This window comes from Muscardinus avellanarius, assembly GCF_963383645.1.
Source record: "Muscardinus avellanarius genome assembly, chromosome: 10".
Classification (NCBI taxonomy): Eukaryota; Metazoa; Chordata; class Mammalia; order Rodentia; family Gliridae; genus Muscardinus; species Muscardinus avellanarius.
This window is the reverse complement of record NC_137796.1, coordinates 103775334-103792390: the sequence shown is the minus strand read 5'-3', so window position 1 is coordinate 103792390 and position 17057 is coordinate 103775334. Positions and strand designations below refer to the sequence as shown.

The 17057-nt window shown below is 53.7% G+C and overlaps 1 protein-coding gene across 1 annotated transcript in view; it reads right to left on the bottom strand.

Moving 5' to 3' along the window:
- The window catches only part of LOC308268844 (uncharacterized protein), a gene marked incomplete at both ends in the record, with an annotated part of 138457 nt that overhangs the window by 59665 nt on the left and 61735 nt on the right, over positions 1-17057 (bottom strand). The window contains 11 exons of the mRNA XM_080703948.1: positions 2017-2240; positions 3641-3733; positions 4842-4874; positions 5276-5395; positions 5487-5624; positions 8943-9029; positions 9118-9280; positions 10882-11021; positions 11437-11625; positions 13040-13251; positions 16191-16371. Of these exons, the coding sequence (XP_080560074.1) occupies positions 2017-2240; positions 3641-3733; positions 4842-4874; positions 5276-5395; positions 5487-5624; positions 8943-9029; positions 9118-9280; positions 10882-11021; positions 11437-11625; positions 13040-13251; positions 16191-16371 (1580 nt within the window). The remainder of the gene's footprint in view (positions 1-2016; positions 2241-3640; positions 3734-4841; positions 4875-5275; positions 5396-5486; positions 5625-8942; positions 9030-9117; positions 9281-10881; positions 11022-11436; positions 11626-13039; positions 13252-16190; positions 16372-17057) is intronic.

Sequence of the window (17057 nt, the reverse complement as noted above, 5' to 3'; positions counted from 1 at the left end):
TTTTTAAAAATCTAGAGTAAGTGTTGGCAAACTACTGATTTAGGCCAAAGCTGACCCACCACCATTTTTATAAAGTTTTATTAGAACACCATCATGCCCATTCATTTACAAACAGTTGACTATTCTGTGCTGCAGTGTCAGCTGTGACCAAGACTGTATTTGGCCCTGACAGCTGAAATACTTACCATCTGGCCCTTTACAGAAAGCTTGCCAACTCTTGGCCTGGAGCGATGTACATTTTGTGTGTGTGTGTGTGTGTGTGTGTGTGTGTGTGTGTGTGTGTGTGGTGTTGGGGTTCCTAGAAGCCCTTCTACCTCTGGGTTACACTCCCAGACCTATTTTATATTTTTTTAAATTTGGAAACAGGGTCTCTTAAGCCAGCGAGGCTGGCTCCGAACCAGCGCGATCCTCCTGTCTCCGCCTCCCAAGCGCGGGGATGACAAGCGTGCCCACCGCGCCCAGCATGATGTACGTTTTAATAATCTTCCTCGAGTCTTCTTTAGATTGGGGATAAGGATGGGCAGGAGGGTGGGAAGTTATAAAGATCCATGTTGGGGACCAGGCTCTCTGGCCAGCCACAGCCTTGAGTCTCCCAGGGCCCGGGCAGAAGCTGGGGCCCCGGGGACGTGTCTAACACAGGCCCTCCTGCCAGGACGCGCAGGGCCGAGGTGAGCGTGTGTGATAGAGTAAGAGATCCAGCGGGCGCGGTGGCCCATCCCTACAGTCCCAGCAACTCAGGAGGCCGAGGCGGGAGGATGCGAGCGGGAGGCCAGCCCCGCGACGCAGAGCCTCTCAAAATGTGAAAGGAGAAGGGTTGGCGATATAGCTGGTGACAGGGTGGCCTTGGGTTCCACTCCCAGTGCTGAAAAAAATATATATATGAAACGTGTGTGTGAGTGTGTGTGAGTGTGAGTGTGTGTGAGTGTGAGTGTGTGTGAGTGTGTGGGTGAGTGTGTGTGAGTGAGTGTGTGTGAGTGTGAGTGAGTGTGTGTGAGTGTGTGCGTGTGAGTGAGTGTGAGTGTGAGTGTGTGTGTGAGTGTGTGAGTGTGTGTGTGTGAGTGTGTGTGTGTGTGGGTGTGAGTGTGTGCGCGCGCACGCCTCTGCCCTTAATTCCTGACACACAGCTCCTGATCTCTTAGAATTTTGGACTTTTCCTTAGCAATAGGTACACCTTGGTTGTTTTGTTTTGTTTTTACTGTGGTACTGGGGATGGAACCCAGGGGCATTCTACCTTCTACCTCTGAGCTACACCACCGGCCCTACTTTTTGTTAGGATAAGCAGCCCAGTCACGCCAAAGATGGCGCCTCTCCGGCTTCTCTTCCGGATTGTGCTGATTACCTCACAGCTTGCCAAAGGGGCCACGGGATGCCCAACAACCAGTCCCCTGATAACACACCCACTGGGTGTGTGATCACACCACCCAATCAGTAAACGCCCCGTACCTTGTGCGATCTTCCGCTGTGAGCGGAAGCCCCCTCCTCCCAGCTGCCTGATATAAAAGGGAGCTGGGCTGTCTTAATAAAGCTTCTGCTTGCTTGCCTGCTTGCTTATCTCTGACAGCTGGCCTTGGGTCTTTCCTGCGCCGACCCCTGAAGACCCCCAGACCCTTCACTTTTTATTCTTCATTTTGAAACAGGGTCTCACTGAGTTGCAGAGGGCCTCACTAAGTAGTAGCTGAGGCTGTCCGCAGACCGCGATCCTCTTGTCTCAGCCTCCTGAATGCTGGAATTATAAGTGTGGCCACCAGCCCTGGCTAATCCTTTTATTCTTAATATGTAATTATGACCTTCTGAATTGTCCACACAAAATGCTCTCAAAACCTGAATGAATGAATGAATGAATGAATGAATGAGAAAAGTAGAAAGTGAATTCCAGCCCCTTCTATTCCCTTAGTGCCTCTAAGCCAAGAATGGCGCCAACGGAGGGAACTCCGTGGGTCCCACAGCGGCGGAAGCCGGCCAGAGACCTCCCGTCTCGAGGACCCATCCTCACCCCCGAGGCTGCCGGTGGCCTACCTTGCTGGGGTGATCCTGCAGGACAGCTGCAGCTGGGCAGCCGCAGGGGCTCTGAGGACCTCCTGGTGGAGGAGGACACGCACCCTCCAGCCCCGGCTGCTTCTGCGGGAGTGGGAGTCATGGCCGGCGTCCACCTCCAGCAGAACCAGTTCCCTGCCGGACACGTGCATGGACAGGGAGCCATTGAGGATGCGATTTTTGTAGCGCCCGGCAGCCGCCTGCACCTGGGGGAAGCAGGGGAGGGCTCAGGGAGAGGGAAGAGAGGGTCCGAGGGAGCCTGGGAATGGGGGAGGCTCCTCCTCCAGAAAGCCTTCCCAGCAACACCAGCTCAGAGCCCTCACAGAGCTGTAGATGGCAGACAGGAGGAGCCCTGGGCCCGCTCCGAGCCCTGGAAATGGAGTCCTTTCTGGTCCTTACCACTGTGGTTCAAGTGGAAGTTCCCATCTCAGAAAGTGTCACCTAGGCTGAACCTGCCTCACTCTAAAACCTGGGCCTTAAGCCGGGAGGGATGGTGCACGCTTGTAATCCCCGCGCTTGGGAGGCTGAGACAGGAAGATCGCACAGGTTTGAAGCCAGCCTCAGCTACTTAGTGAGGCTCTCAGCAACTTAGTGAGACCCTGTTTCCAAATAAAGTATAAAATAGGTGTGGGAGTGTAACCTGGAGGTAGAAAAGCCCCTGAGTTCCACCAAAAAAATAAAAAAATAATGCTGTCAAAGCCAGGGATGGCAGCACGTTTGTTATCCCAGTACTTGGGAGGCTGAGACAGGAGGATCGCAGGTTCACAGCCAGCCTCAGCTATTTAGTGAGGCTCTCTGCAATTTATTGAGACCCTGTTTCAAAAATAAATAATCAAAAATAGGGCTGGCAGGGGGGATATGGCTCGGAAGTAGAATGCCCTTGGGTTCAATCTCCAGTACCGAAAAAAAAAAGATAAAATAACAAATTAAATAAGTGATTAAATAAATAAATAAAAATTGCTGTCAAATGTCAGGTTGGCCCCTGCCTGGTTCCCACCTCTGTCCTCTGGGCTGCCGGCTTCTATCTCCACCTCTGTCTCTGCTGTGTAACTCAGACGCACACACCCCATGGAGAGCCCCATTTCTCAGCTAGCAAAGCTGAGGCTTTGGTGGGCTTGTAACTAACTCAAGGTCACCCGCTAGCTAGCAGTGGAGCTGGGAACTGGACCTGAACTCATACATTTGCAAATGTTTCCTGGCGCCCCCAGGAAAGGGAGGTCTTCCTTGGGCCCTTTATTTCCTTGCAGAGCAAAAGGGAGCAGAGTTTCTCCTAGACACTGGGCAAAACACCCCGGGTCTCGCCTCTCTGAAGGAGCACAAGCTTTCTCTCAAACCCAAACACTAGGCTGGCTGTGGAGGAAAAGTCTGTTTCTCTCGGCTTTCAAAGATGAAACGTGACAGTTCACCCCCCAAGGAACTAAAAGCCCCGATGTCCAGGACCATCACTTCCAAAGGATGGATTTGGACACCTCTCTGCCATCTGTTCTCCATAAGCAGGGGCCGCTGGGCTGGGCCCATGCCTTCCGCCCCAGCTCCCTGTGGCCTGGCTGCTTGGAGACACTGGGCAGGAAGCTTAAGCGCATCCCAGGGGGAGCCACGTCCATACCTGTAAGTTTGGAGGAAATGTTAGGCCCTGGGGAGGTCGGAGCTGGAAGGAAAACCCCAGGTGTGAGCCAGACCCGTGCAGCTGAGCAGAGACCTGTTAGGGGCCAGAGACGAGTCAGGAGCCCTCCAGAAGGGCCGGGAGGTGCCTGGCGGGACGCTTACGAGGCACAAGCCCTCCCAGGCTTTACCCAAAGCTCGGCCCCTGCAACTAATGTTGAAACTCCCATCCTCCCTCAGTGACCCCAGCCCTAAATCTTCCCCGGGCCAGTGAAGCTCAGGAAGTGAACCCCCAGATGTGCACTGTAGCTGGGAGACGCTGTAGAACCCCCACGTCCTGCCGGGGACCTGCCTCCTACTAGGCCCTGAAGGGAGCCGGGCACTGGGCTCCTGGCCTAGCAGGGGTCCCCGCACTTAACCCTCAGCGCTGCTGGTTAACGTTGGGTCGATCCCCATTTCTGAGCCAGAGCAACTGGGAAAAGTCTGTGGCAGCTCAGTGAGGTCAAATAGGTCACCCGAGGTTACCCGGCTACTTATGGGTGGAGCTGGGAATTCAATTTGGATTTTTTTTATATGCAATGATTTATTTATGACTCCCCAAATCATGAAAGTCTAATTCCTTATTTGTTTCAAAATCTTTTACTAACTTGTATCCTCCTTTCAAATTTTTATTTTTATTTTTTTATTTTTGGTGGTACTGCGGTTCCTGGAAGCCCTTCTACCTCCGGGCTACACTCCCAGACCTATTTTTTATACTTTTTTATTTGGAAACAGGGTCTCTTAAACCAGCGCGCGGCTGGCTCCGAACCTGCGCGATCCTCCTGTCTCCGCCTCCCAAGCGCAGGGATTACAAGCGTGCGCCACCACGCTCAGCAGAATTTTATTTTATTTTATTTTTCATTTTAAACTTAAGGTTTCAAGTTGGATTTATATGAAGCGAAAGACCCACCTGGGCGCGGTGGCGCATGGTTGTAATCCCAGCACTCGGGAGGCTGAGGCAGGAGGATTGAGGTCCGCAGACAGCCTCAGCTACTTAGTGAGGCCTTTTGCAACTCAGTGAGACCCTGTTTCAAAAATAAAGAATAAAGAATAGGACTGGGGGTGTAGCTTGAAGGTAGAATGCCCCTGGGTTCCATCCCTAATACTGCGGGGGGGGGGGGGACTCACTAAGTTGAGAGCTGGGGACAGAAACCAAGTCACCGTACGTCCCTGCACTGGACGCGCATCAGAGATGCAGCCTGCGTTCAGAGAGTGAACGAACATCTACAGAGGCCGCTACCCGCTCTCCAGACTGCGTTTCCATGTCTCCGAGATGCGCAGCTAAACCACCTCTCCCAGCCTCCCTCTCTCCCGCTAGGTGGGGCCTCCTTCATTCCGGTCAGGAGAATGTCGGCTGAGTGGCTTGTGTGGCTAAGGGGCCCGGCCCATAAAAGCATCCTGCAGACTCCTCCATCCCCTCCCGCACGCGCCTGCATCCCGGAGAGACTGCAGAGCTGCGCCAGGATCAATCAGCTTTCATGATGGGGCAAACATTTGCTGAGGGCAGCAGAGGCCGTGCCGTAGCTCCCCGGCCCCTCCCCAGCACTGCCTCTATATACAGACCCCTCATCCCTCAGCCAAGGAGGATTCAGCCCCCGACCTGGGCCGTGGCGTTGTGGTTGACGGCCGCTCGCGCATCCATGCCGAAGTCGAAGGCTCCTCTGGGACTCTGCTTCCAGGCGACGTCCCCGTCTAAGCTCAGGGCGTGCGGGAGCCCCAGCTGGAAGAGCGGATGACACCCCTGCTCCGGCCCACGGTCCAGCTCTGAAGACGGGGCGCACACCAGCGCTTGCCCCGCCTGGGCCGGGTACCTGGGAGGAGTGGGCCGCGTCCAGGGCCACGCGGTGGTGGATTTCCCTGTGCCGAGATCTGTCGTGGTGCACACCCCTCAGATGCAGCACGGCTTTCCGGTTGACTTTCAGCGTGGCCTCCACCTCCCTGTCCTTGGCCTGGATGTGCGAGAACCAGGGAAAACAAGGTCTCTTCTTAACACTCGGGCTGGCAGAAGCCACCCTGAGCACCCTTAGCAGAAATCAGAAGAAAGTAGCCCTAGGATGGATGGATTAAGCACTGCCTGTGTTTGCCACTCACAAGGCAGGAGGTGGGGATGGGTGCACTTGGGACCTTTCCAACAGGGAGGGACTCAGCACCCAAGGTAGGATCAGTGAGGTGGGCTCGATGGGGCAGATGGATGCGTGTGTGTCCCCTCCCAAGGGCCCTGGTGGCCGCCCCTCTCTTTCTCATGGCCTTATTTTTTTAATTTTTTTTTTTTGTGGTATTGGAGATGGACTTATTTCTAATACTTGGGTCCTGGTACATGGTAGATGCACAATGAAAATCTGTACAAGTGCAAAAGAGTTCACTATAGCCTGACACTCCCAGGTCAAACCCATGCTGGAAGCTGGGCAAGATGGCACACGCCTGCAATCCCAGTACTTGGGAGGCTGAGACGGGAGGATCGCAGGTTTGAAGACAACCTCAGCAACTTAGTGAGACCCTGTTTCAAAATAAAAAGTAAAATAGGGCTGAGGGTGTCGCTCAGGGGTAGAATGTCCCTGGGTTCAAGAAACGAAGAGAAGGAAGGAAGAAAGGGAGGAAGTGAAGGAAAGGAAAGGAGGAAGGAAGGAAGGAAGGAAGGAAGGAAGGAAGGAAGGAAGGAAGGCAGGCAGGCAGGCAGGCGGGCGGGCGGGCAGGCGGGCGGGCGGGCAGGCAGACAGGCAGGCGGGCAGACAGGCAGGTGGGCAGGCAGACAGGCCATGCTGGAGCATAAGGATGCCCATAGAGTCGCAGGTGGATTGACACCTACCCTCACTGAAGCCCTATGTGAATCTCTGGAGCCTGTGAGTATGTTGTCTTCCACGGCAAATGGGACTCTGCAGAAGTGATTGGGTAGAGGATATTGAGATGGGAAGGCCAGCCTGGACTTCTGGGGTCACCTGATATAATCACAAGGTCCTTCTGAGAGGGAGGCAGGAGGGTCAGAGGGAGACCGGAAGATGCTACGCTGTTGGTCTCGAACAGAAGTGGGGGTTATGAGCCAAGTGTGCAGCTGGCTTCTAGAACCTGGAAAGCTGAGGCCAAGCGTCCTCCCTGCAGTGTCCAGCAGGAACCGAATCCTGCGGACACCTTGGTTTGGGCCAAGTGAGGCCCATTTGGGAATGGTGATCCCAAGAACTGTAAGATAAACGTGTGTGGTTTTAAGCCACTGAGTTTGTCGTGACCTGTAAGAGCAGCAGCAGGAAACCAGTACCATAGTCACTCAGCCACGATTCACTCATCTACGGTCTAGCATCTGACACCAGCCAAGCGCACTCCAGCGTGGCCATCTTTTCCTGTCTGTGTTGACTGAGGAGCTAAAGCCATCTTGTCCTGGGATATTGTAAATTCTGGGCATCCTGAGATAAAGACATACATGGTTTCATTGGCGATCCAAGATGGTGGAAGAAAAATAAGGGTCCAAGAGAGAAAATTCTGTGTCATCAAACAAAGTGAAGAAGAAGAAGAAGAAGAAGAAGAAGAAGAAGAAGAAGAAGAAGAAGAAGAAGAAGAAGAGGAAGAAGAAGAGGAGGAGGAGGAGGAGGAGGAGGAGGAGGAGGAGGAGGAGGAGGAGGCAGCAAACTGGGTGTAGTGGCCCATGCCTGTAATCCCAGGATTTGGGAGGCTGAGGCAGGAGGATCGCAGGTTCAAAGATAGACTCGGGAATTTAGTAAGACCCTCAGCAACTTAGTGAGACCCTGTTTCAAAACAGAAACTAAAACAGGACTGGGGGTACAGCTCAGAGATAGATAGCCTGATTCAATCCCTGGTACCACACACACACACACAATAAAGAGCAGGCCGCCGAATTTTGAAAAAGCATCCCATCCACTCAGTTCAAGCCTATAACTGCCAGCTAGAACTGACAGTTTTTGAGGCCTAGAGCGGCCAAATCTTGTAAATTTTTCTTTCTTAAAAACAGCAGGAATCTGGAAACCTTTACCTAAAGTTATCTGATTTTCAATGACGCCAATTAATTTAAATACAATTTTTCCATGCTAAGCGGGCCAAACAAAACACACCTGCAGGTGGAGTTTGGCCAAGGTGCTGTTCTGCAATCTCCGGCTCAGGAAATAGCAAACAGCACTGGGGACCCCTTCTGCAGATGTCCGGGGCCGTCATCCGCCTCCGTTCCCCTGAGTCGCTCCTTGGACGTCCCTCCCCAGCTCCTGGGGCACCACACACAGCCGCCCCTCACTGATGGGAAATAAGGCCCGGAGCTCAACACTGGCCCTGCTACACACACACACACACACACACACACACACACACACTGTCGTCCCACAGGGAAAGCAGCCTCTATCTTCCGTGGGGACAGAGTACGTGCTTAACAAATGCTTGTTGGAGACCATGGTGATCTCCCATGTGACTCCTTCCCCTAGAGGGGTCAGGGAGGAGACTGTGATGAACCGGGCATGGTGGCGCACGCTTGTAACCCCAGCATTTGGGAGGCTAGGGCAGGAGGATGGCGGTCCCGGACAGCCTCAGCTACCTAGTGAGGCCCTTTGCAACCCAGTCACTATCTGATTCCTTACAGAGGAAGCTGATGGGCCTCTGACCTGGGCAAACAGTGGGTTTTAAAGACCCTGTTGCAGCACTGATTATTAAGCACCTACCGTGCACCAGACCCTGTGGGTGCCACCGTAAGAAAAGCAGACGTGGGATCTGATGAACAGCCTAGCAGAGGGAATGGATTGGCTGAATCGTCACACAGAACAGAACTGGGATTGGGGATGGCGCTGGAGGCCAGAGGTCTAGTTATCGAAGGATTGTCCTAGAGGAGGCAGCCAGGGGCCTGGGAGGTCAAGGAGAGTTTCCCAGAAGACGGGATGTCTGAGCCTAAGCCTACACAGTGAGTAGAAGGGAGGCAGGAGAAGCTGGAGGAACAGGTGACAGCTCCAGGCACAGAATATACAAGGTCCTGGGGCAGGAAAGAATAGCTCAAGGAAGTTACGAGGCTGGACAAAGTGAACATGAGCAGCAGAAGGGTCCGCGAGCCTAGAGGGTCAGGCCTGGGGGCTCATCCCAAGGGAGGCCATGAGGGTTTAAGCAAAGCTGTGACATGACCGTATTGACAATTTTTAGAAGATCCCTAGCTGTCGAGCAGAGAGTGTAGCAGGGAGACTGGAAGGGACAGAAGGCCAGGCAGGGGAATGTCTACTCCTCTGGTTGAGAAATGAGTCAGCTTGGGGCTGTCGGGGTGCAAGGCTCTCCAGGGACGTCTCACTCACACGGTGCTGATTCTGAGCCACCAGGCATGCCTCCAGGCTCCCGGGGATGGCCTTGCTGTGGTAGGGGTGGCTCAGGGCCGCACAGACCTGTGAGGGGCAGTCACACACATGTACTCACGGGCCAGGAGGCCGGCAGGGCCTCCCCACCCCAGGCCCCTGGCTGGAGCCTACTCACATAGGCATGTCTGGCCTGGCAGCCCAGGACCACGGTCTGTAAGGTCTCCTCCTGGCCATTTAGGACCACCCTGGTCTCCAGAGAGTACCGCCGGCGTAGCTTGTCAGCGGTGAGGGTCCCCTGCAGGAGGAGGCTCTGCGGGACAGGCAGGTGCCAGGGGTGCCTGGTGTAGAAAGGGGGGGACAGCCAAGGCCATTAAACCTGAGCCCCATCCCAGATGGCGCCCATCCCAAGCTTGCAGAGGTAGCACTGTGTCACAGAGAGAGGCTCATCAAGACCCAGCAAGCCGGGCGCGGTGGGCACGCTCGTAATCCCAGCACTTGGGAGGCTGAGACAGGAAGGGTCGCAGGCTCTTGGCCAGTCTCAGCTACTTAGTGAGGCCCTCTGCAACCTAGTGAGACCCTGTTTTAAAATAAAGAATAATCTGGGTGTGGTGGCACACGCTTGTAATCCCAGCACTTGGGAGGCTGAGACAGGAGGATCGCACAGGTTCGAAGCCAGCCTCAGCTACTTAGCGAGGCTCTCAGCAACTTAGTGAGACCCTGTGTCCAAATAAAGTATAAAATAGGTCTGGGAGTGTAGCCCAGAAGTAGAAAGCCCCTGGGTTCTATCCCCAGTACCACAAAACAATAAAAATAAAGAATAAAAAATTGGGCTGAGGTTATAGCTCGGACGTAGAAATTCCCTGGGTTCCATTCCCAGCACCACACACACACACACACACACACACACACACACACACACATTCACACACACACATTCAAAATTCACACACATTCACACACACTCACACACACATTCACACACACACATTCGTACACGCACATTCACACACACATTCGCACACGCACATTCACACACATTCACACATTCACACACACAAACACATTCACACACACACATTCAAAATTCACACACTCACACACACTCACACATTCACACACACATTCACACACAGACACACACATTCACACACATTCTCACACACACATTCACACACACACCAGCAGTCCTGTGCCTTGTAATCTGCCAACGGCCCCGTGCACCCTTTCATGGTGCCAGCAAGTTGGGCACAGCCGGCGTCACGAGCACCGTTCAGCAGTGGAGACCCCAGGACACACGCACTATAGGCTGGCCATAGCTCAGGGGCCGAGCGCTTGCCTAGCACACACGACACCCTAAGCCCCATCCCCTCACCCTGAGCAAAGAACCTGAGGCTCAGAGGCCCAAAGCCACATGGGGCCTGGGGTCCCACCGCCGGAGCTGGATCGGGCTTGCTCTCTCACTAGCTGCCTGACCTCGGGTGAAGGGCCTGATTCACTTCGCTGGGCCTCGGTTTCCCCATCTGTAAAATGGCATGATGGCACTCACGATGGAGAGGGGGGATGGTTAGGGACCGCGTGTGCGCAGTGAACACGCGGCTCCCTTTTGTTTTGCTCACTGCTATTTTCGATGTGCCTGGAAGCCTGCTTGGCATACTGCAGGCGCTCAATAAATACAAATAGAATTTGAAAAGCAACGGAGATGTCTGCAAACATCAGGCCCTGGCGCTTTCCCACTACCGCTGCTGCTCTGACGGCAAGTGACTGGTCTAAGGCCACAGAGCTGGTCACTGCCAAGCCTGGGTTTCCAGGCGGGCCTGCTGTCTCCAAACTCATGCTGTTCCCGGCACACAGGGAACAGCCTTTTTAACTGGCTGTCTGTGTCAAGAGGAAATGCAAAGAGAACCCCAGGGCAGCTTTGAGGCTGAGCGAGAGGTGCTACCTGAGAAGCAGGGTCGCCCGCTTCTGGAATGACGCCCGGCCGTGCGGCAGGTCCTCCAGCTCGCCCTCCAGCTGCAGGCCCCGTGGCTGAGCCGGAGCCTCGGCCCCCAGAGCCGCCAGCAACACGTGGGTCCTCCGGGGCTGGAACGAGACCAGGCGAAGGGAAGGTCGGGTGGCAGGACCTCGCTGCCGACCAGCCATCTCGGGAGGGATCAGGAGCAGCCACCCACGGCCCATCATCCTGGGAATGCTGGCCCGGGGACGGCTGCAGAGCTGGGCTCGAGGGGCCAGCAGCTTGAGCTCCAGGGTCTGTGCTAACATGGCGGGGCCATTCATAGAGGAAAAGGAGGCTTGGGCTGAGCCTGTAGCTCAGGGGTCGGATGGTCGGCTAGCACACACGAGACCCTAGGTTCCATCCTCTACGCCATGAAAAAAGTCAGAGTGGCCCAAAGTCACGAGCCACACCGGTGGCACAAAGCCCTTTCCCCTGTCGAGCAGGGAGGGACCCGGCTGAGGGACTCAGGGCCTCTGACCACACAGGCCACTGGATGCTCACCCACTCCGCGCGCTGGTAAGCTGCCGTGAGGTTCAGCTCCCGCCCGGGGCCCTGCAGCCAACAGTGAAGCAACACGCGGTCCCGGCTGCTCTGGGCCTCGAGCTCACTCCGCGCCCACCCGCCCCAGACCCACTCCAGCTCATTCCGGCTGCGGAAGAGGCCAGGCGCCAAGGTTGTCACCGTGGAAACCTGCAAGGAGGCAGAGGAGAATGACCAGAGCCTTTGAACCCCCATGCCCAGCCCCTGAGATTCTCTTACGTCTCATCGCTACTTGGTGAACTCCTAATCATCCTTCAAAACCTTTCTGTCCAATGCCATCTTTGCAAGGCATATCCTGACTAATCCAGGAGGGCTGACTGTTTCTTATAGGGCCCTGAGGAATGAGGAGAAACTTCTCTCTATGGCCCCAGCTCCGAGTAAATGTAACCGCAATTTGGGGAGGAAATATGATCTCTCTGGCAGGTGGCATTGCCCCTGTGGTCTTTAGAGCCTTGGGAAGTGCTGGGTGTGGTTCTGGCTTGTTCTGGGGCTGGGGGACAGAGATTCCTTGTGGCCAGTGCCCTGACACAGCCCCTCTTGGTGCCCAGTGCCCTTCTGGCCACTGCCCCTGACCACACCGCTCTCAGGGGACTGACAGAGATTGGTGACAACTTTGCCAAATTACTGGTCCTTCCACCCAGGTGCTTGGGACAAAGTCACCGGCGTCCTCCTCTTCGCAAGCTCCCCTCTGTCCACTTGCCAGCAGACCCAGCAGCTCTGGGACCTGGACCCTGGCCTGGCCGCCATCCTCAAGGGCTGGATGCTCTGCGGGAGACAGCCGCCTCCTCAGAGTCACCCCGGGGCCCCGCCCTGGCGCCCACCTCAGAAGGCCGAGGCAGCCTGGACCTTGTGTCCACGTGTCGCCCATGATGCAGAGGAGCCTGCACCAGGCCCCCCAGAGGACAGCCCTGAGGACAATTCAGGTCTCTTTCTCCCCAGCGGTACTGTGGCCCCACACTGCTCATGTGTGAAGAGCCTGCTCCATCCCGGTGGGCAATCAGCATGGTGCTGGCCTAAGTCCTCCAGGTTTTCATCAGGTTTTGACAAAAGCCTCATGAATATTTGCTGCCAAAGTGTTCGTTGACCTACTTTGGATTTTATTTTTTTTATTTTATTCCCATCAGGAGCTAAATCAGGATATAGAAAAATCTAGAATTTTTGTTTTAGTACTAGGGATGGAACCCAGGGGCATTCTACCTCCGAACTACACCCCCAGCCTGATTTTTTATTCTTTATATTGAAACAGGGTCTCAATGAGTTGCAGAGGGCCTAAGTAGCTGAGGCTGTCTGCGAACTGTGATCTTCCTGCTTCTGCTTCCTGAATGCTGGGATTACAAGCGTGCGCCACCACGCCTGGGTTAAATTTTTTTTTCTCTTTTTTTGATGGAGGGAAGGTCCCCTCTCCCAAATTCACTGGGCAACTAATCCTGATGGTCGTAAACACTGGGTGAGCCCACATTCACCCATCTGCAGGCTGGTCTGGGTCCCCGGGGCTCTGAACCGGACTCCCTGCTAGGTGGCTGCCAGAAGGCAGGAGCAGGGGCCACGGCCAATCTCCGCTCACCTGAAGGTAGGTGGTGGCCGGGGTGTAGACTTGGATCTTGCCCTCCCTGTCACGGCCCTGGCTCCTGCAGGCCACGCTGACCACCAGGTCCTTGAGGGTCCAGGCCTTGCCCAGCGTCAGCTCCAGGGCAGCCTGGAAGGTGGCCCGGGGCAGCCAGTACAGCCTGTGGGCCGCAGAGACCATCAGCCACGGGCTGTCCAGGTTCAGGGCTCCTGTGAGGGGCGGGAAGGGAGCTGTCGGCAGGTAGCGAGAGGCCCCCACAGGCTCGCTGTGGCCACGATGGGTGTTTCTCAAACCTGGGGATGACTGGGATGGGGCAGCAGGAAACTTTCAAGATTGATGGTGATGTTTTGAATCGTGTGTGTGTGTGTGTGTGTGTGTGTGTCTGTGTGTGTGTGTGTGTGTGTGTTGCTGGGGTGGAACCAAGGGGCTTTTTTACCTCCGGGCTATACTCCCAGACCTACTTTATATTTTATTTGGAAACAGGGTCTCACTAAGTTGCTGAGAGCCTCACCAAGTAGCTGAGGCTGGCCTCCAGCCTGCGTGATCCTCCTGTCTCAGCCTCCCAAGTACTGGGATTACAAGCATGTGTCATCATACCTGGCTTAATGTTGTGAATTTTGACAGGGACTTGGACTATACAAGCTTCCTCCTTGGTATCCTGGATAAGATCTGTACATTTCACTCCCGTTAGTGAAACACGGGCTGCAGTGTTGGGGTGAAGGTTACTCTTATCTAGGCCTTACTTGGAACCACATCAAAAAGTGAGATCAGTATGGGACAGTTGTAAGCCTGTAATCCCAGTACTTGGGAGGCTGAGACAGGACCACAGGTTCAAGGCAGCCTCAGCAACGTCGTGAGACTCTATTTCAAGATGAAAAATAGAGATGGCTGGAGGTGTAGCTCCGAGGTAGAGCATCCCTGGTCTCTGTCCCCTGATGGGAGCTGTGGGGGGAATAGAGGAGAAGAGGAGTTGTCATCGACAGGCTGGAATTCGGCACAATAATATTTAGCTCTTCCAGGATTAACAAAGCCCAGTCTCAGAACCCCACTCCTGTTCCGTAACACACATTCCCAACTCAGGCAAGGGCTCAGTAAATATTGTTTGAAACACTTGGGATTTGGCATTGAACTCAGAGGCACAGCCGCTGCCTTCATGGAACTTGTGATCTGGAGATGGGAAGAGACAGAGCTTGAATGAAGAAAAAGATACACCAGGAGAACCTACAAAGAATTGAAGGAATTCCCAGGATGACGCTGGGCCGGGACCACAGAGGCTCTAGGAACAGGGTCTTTAAGGAACACATCAGAAGTCATTGAAGCTCATAAATAATCATTTAGGGGAGAGTTTTACAATGTTGCTAAAAGTTTTGGGGAATAAATAATAGGAAGAAAAAAGAAAATTAATCAAATAGGAAAGAAAGGCAACTATAACTCTAGGAAAACCAAAATCTCAGGCAGGAAGGACCTTCATAGAGCCCCATTTATGTAAACACTGCATTACTGTGTGTGTGTGTGTGTGTGTGTGTGTGTGTGTGTGTGTGGTACTGGGGTGGAACCCAGGGGCTTTTCTACCTCTGGGTTATACTCCCAGACCTATTTTTGGAAACAGGGTCTCACTAAGTTGCTGAGGCTGGCTTCGAATCTGTGCAATCCTCTTGTCTCAGCCTCCCAAGCACTGGGATTACAAGCATGTGCCACCACGCCCTCCCGTTTCACACTGGATGTTAATAAAAATGTAACTATCTTAAGAGGATGGAGGGAAACAGATATTTGAAAAGAGGTCTTATTTAAGGGTTAAATCTCCACCCTCTCCAGTAAGGAATCTAAGGAGAATGCCTGATACTAAAAAGTCAAGAAAAAACAGCATGATTATATTATTTTAAAAGGTATAGCAGAAGAAAGAACTAAAATAATTTACAGTGGTAGCTATCATAAGCACGACTTGGGGTAGGAAAATGAGTGGTAAATTGAGTTTATCACTTTACATGATAAACTTTGTGGGGGGGTTCTGGGGACTGAACCTAGGGGTGTTTTAAGGGTGTTTTATTTCTAGGCTATACCTCTAGCCCTGTTTTATTTTTTCCTTTGATACAAGGTCTCAATAAGTTGCTGAGAATCTCACTAAGTTGCTGAAACAAGCCAAGAACTTGCATCTTCCTGTCTCAGCCTCCCAAGTACCAGAAGTACAGGCGTGTGCCACATCATCTGGCTAAACTTTACATTTAAAAACATATTTCGCCAGGCGTGGTGGCGCACGCTTGTAATCCCTGCGCTTGGGAGGCAGAGACAGGAGGATCGCACAGGTTCGAAGGCAGCCACGCGTGCTGGCTTAGGAGACCCTGTTTCCAAATTAAAAAATGCAAAAATAGGTCTGGGAGTGTAGCCCGGAGATAGAAGGGCTTCCAGGAACCCCAGTACCACCAAAAAAAAAAAAAAAAAAAAAACATATTTCAAGTACCTGCCTGAGCAGAGGGTCATATGATGAGGCCCCAAGTAACCTTAACCCAGTTTCAACAACTACCAGCTCACAATCGAATTCACTTTTAAATGTCTTTTACCACTTGAATAAAAATAAAAATTAAGCCAGGCATAGCAGCACACACTTGTAATCCCAGTACTGAAGAGACCGCGGTAGGATTGCAAGGTTCGAGGCCAGCATGTGGTGACTTAATGAGACCCTATTTCAAAAAAATAAAATAGAGCTGGGGGTATAGAGCAGGGACAGACCACCCCGGGTTCATTCCCCAGTACCACACATGCACACACCAAAAAGATTAAAAAAAAAAAAAGAAAAGAAAAAATTAATTCAAGAACAAACTATAATGAATACATTTTTTCATAAGTGAGAAAGTGTTTTGCAGCAAATGCAAAAGCCCCAGGTAGGTCCTGGGTTAGAAAAGAAGTCTAAAGGTTGCCAGGCAACGTGGAGATGGGCATGGAGTGAGGTTGGAGGCTGGCCCTGATCATCAGTGCTTGATCGGCAAGGGTTGTGACTGCAGGTGTCAAGTTAGGGTGTGACTGCAAGTGTCAAGTTAGGGTGTGACTGCAAGTGTCGGGGACATGTGAGAGTCGGCCGGCACACACACAGAAGGGTACCGGGGTCAGACCCCCGAGCCACCAGCCAAGGAGGACCACAGCCGCTACTCACCTTCCCACTTCCACAGGGCGGCCCGGGACGCATCCCTCCACTGCCAGCCGACCACGAGGGGCAGCCGCCCACCGAGCTGCACCTTCAGGTGTGTGCTGCCCTGCACGCGGGGCTGGCGCAGGCTCGAGTGATACAGCTGCACACGGCCATCCAGCTGCCGCTCGGGCACCTGCAGCGTGAGCTGAGACCCCACACATGAGATGACAATCGGATCGTGCCACTCCACCCCGGCTCCATCCCCAGCCCAACACCCAAAAGCAGGCAGCTCCTGCCTTCCCCCTCGCCCTCCAACCCCTGACTGGACAGGCAAGAAAGAGGAAGAGGGTGATGTGGGAGGGACAGTAAGAACCCGTCCAGGCATCCCTCCATCCCGAGCCACAGGTACCACAAGGCCAAAGGTAACAGTGTCCTAACACCTCTCCTGGGAGTGCTGCCTTCCTGCTCCCGGAGGAGGACGTGTGTTTAGAGACATCACCCATCACAGGACACTTCATCACCCGAAACCCCATCCTCCCACCGCCCCTGGAGGACCAGAGTCCCCTGGAAACAGACAAGCTGCCCCTCTTCCAGCCCAGCTGCGGAGCATCCCGAAGGGCTTTCCAGACATGGCAGTCCTCATCCGTCTTTTGCTGTGGCACTAAGGACTGAACCCAGGGGTGTTCTACCCCTGAGCTATCCTCCCGACCTTATTTCATTTTTTATTTTGAAACAGGATCTCATTACGGTGAGAGCCTTACCAAGTTCCTCAGGCTGGCCTTGAACCCTGATCCCTATCTCAGCCGCCCAGGTACTGGGATTACAGGTGTGCACCAGGCACCTGGCTGTCCATAGATCTTCACAGTGGCCCCTTTGGGTCCGGGCTGATGT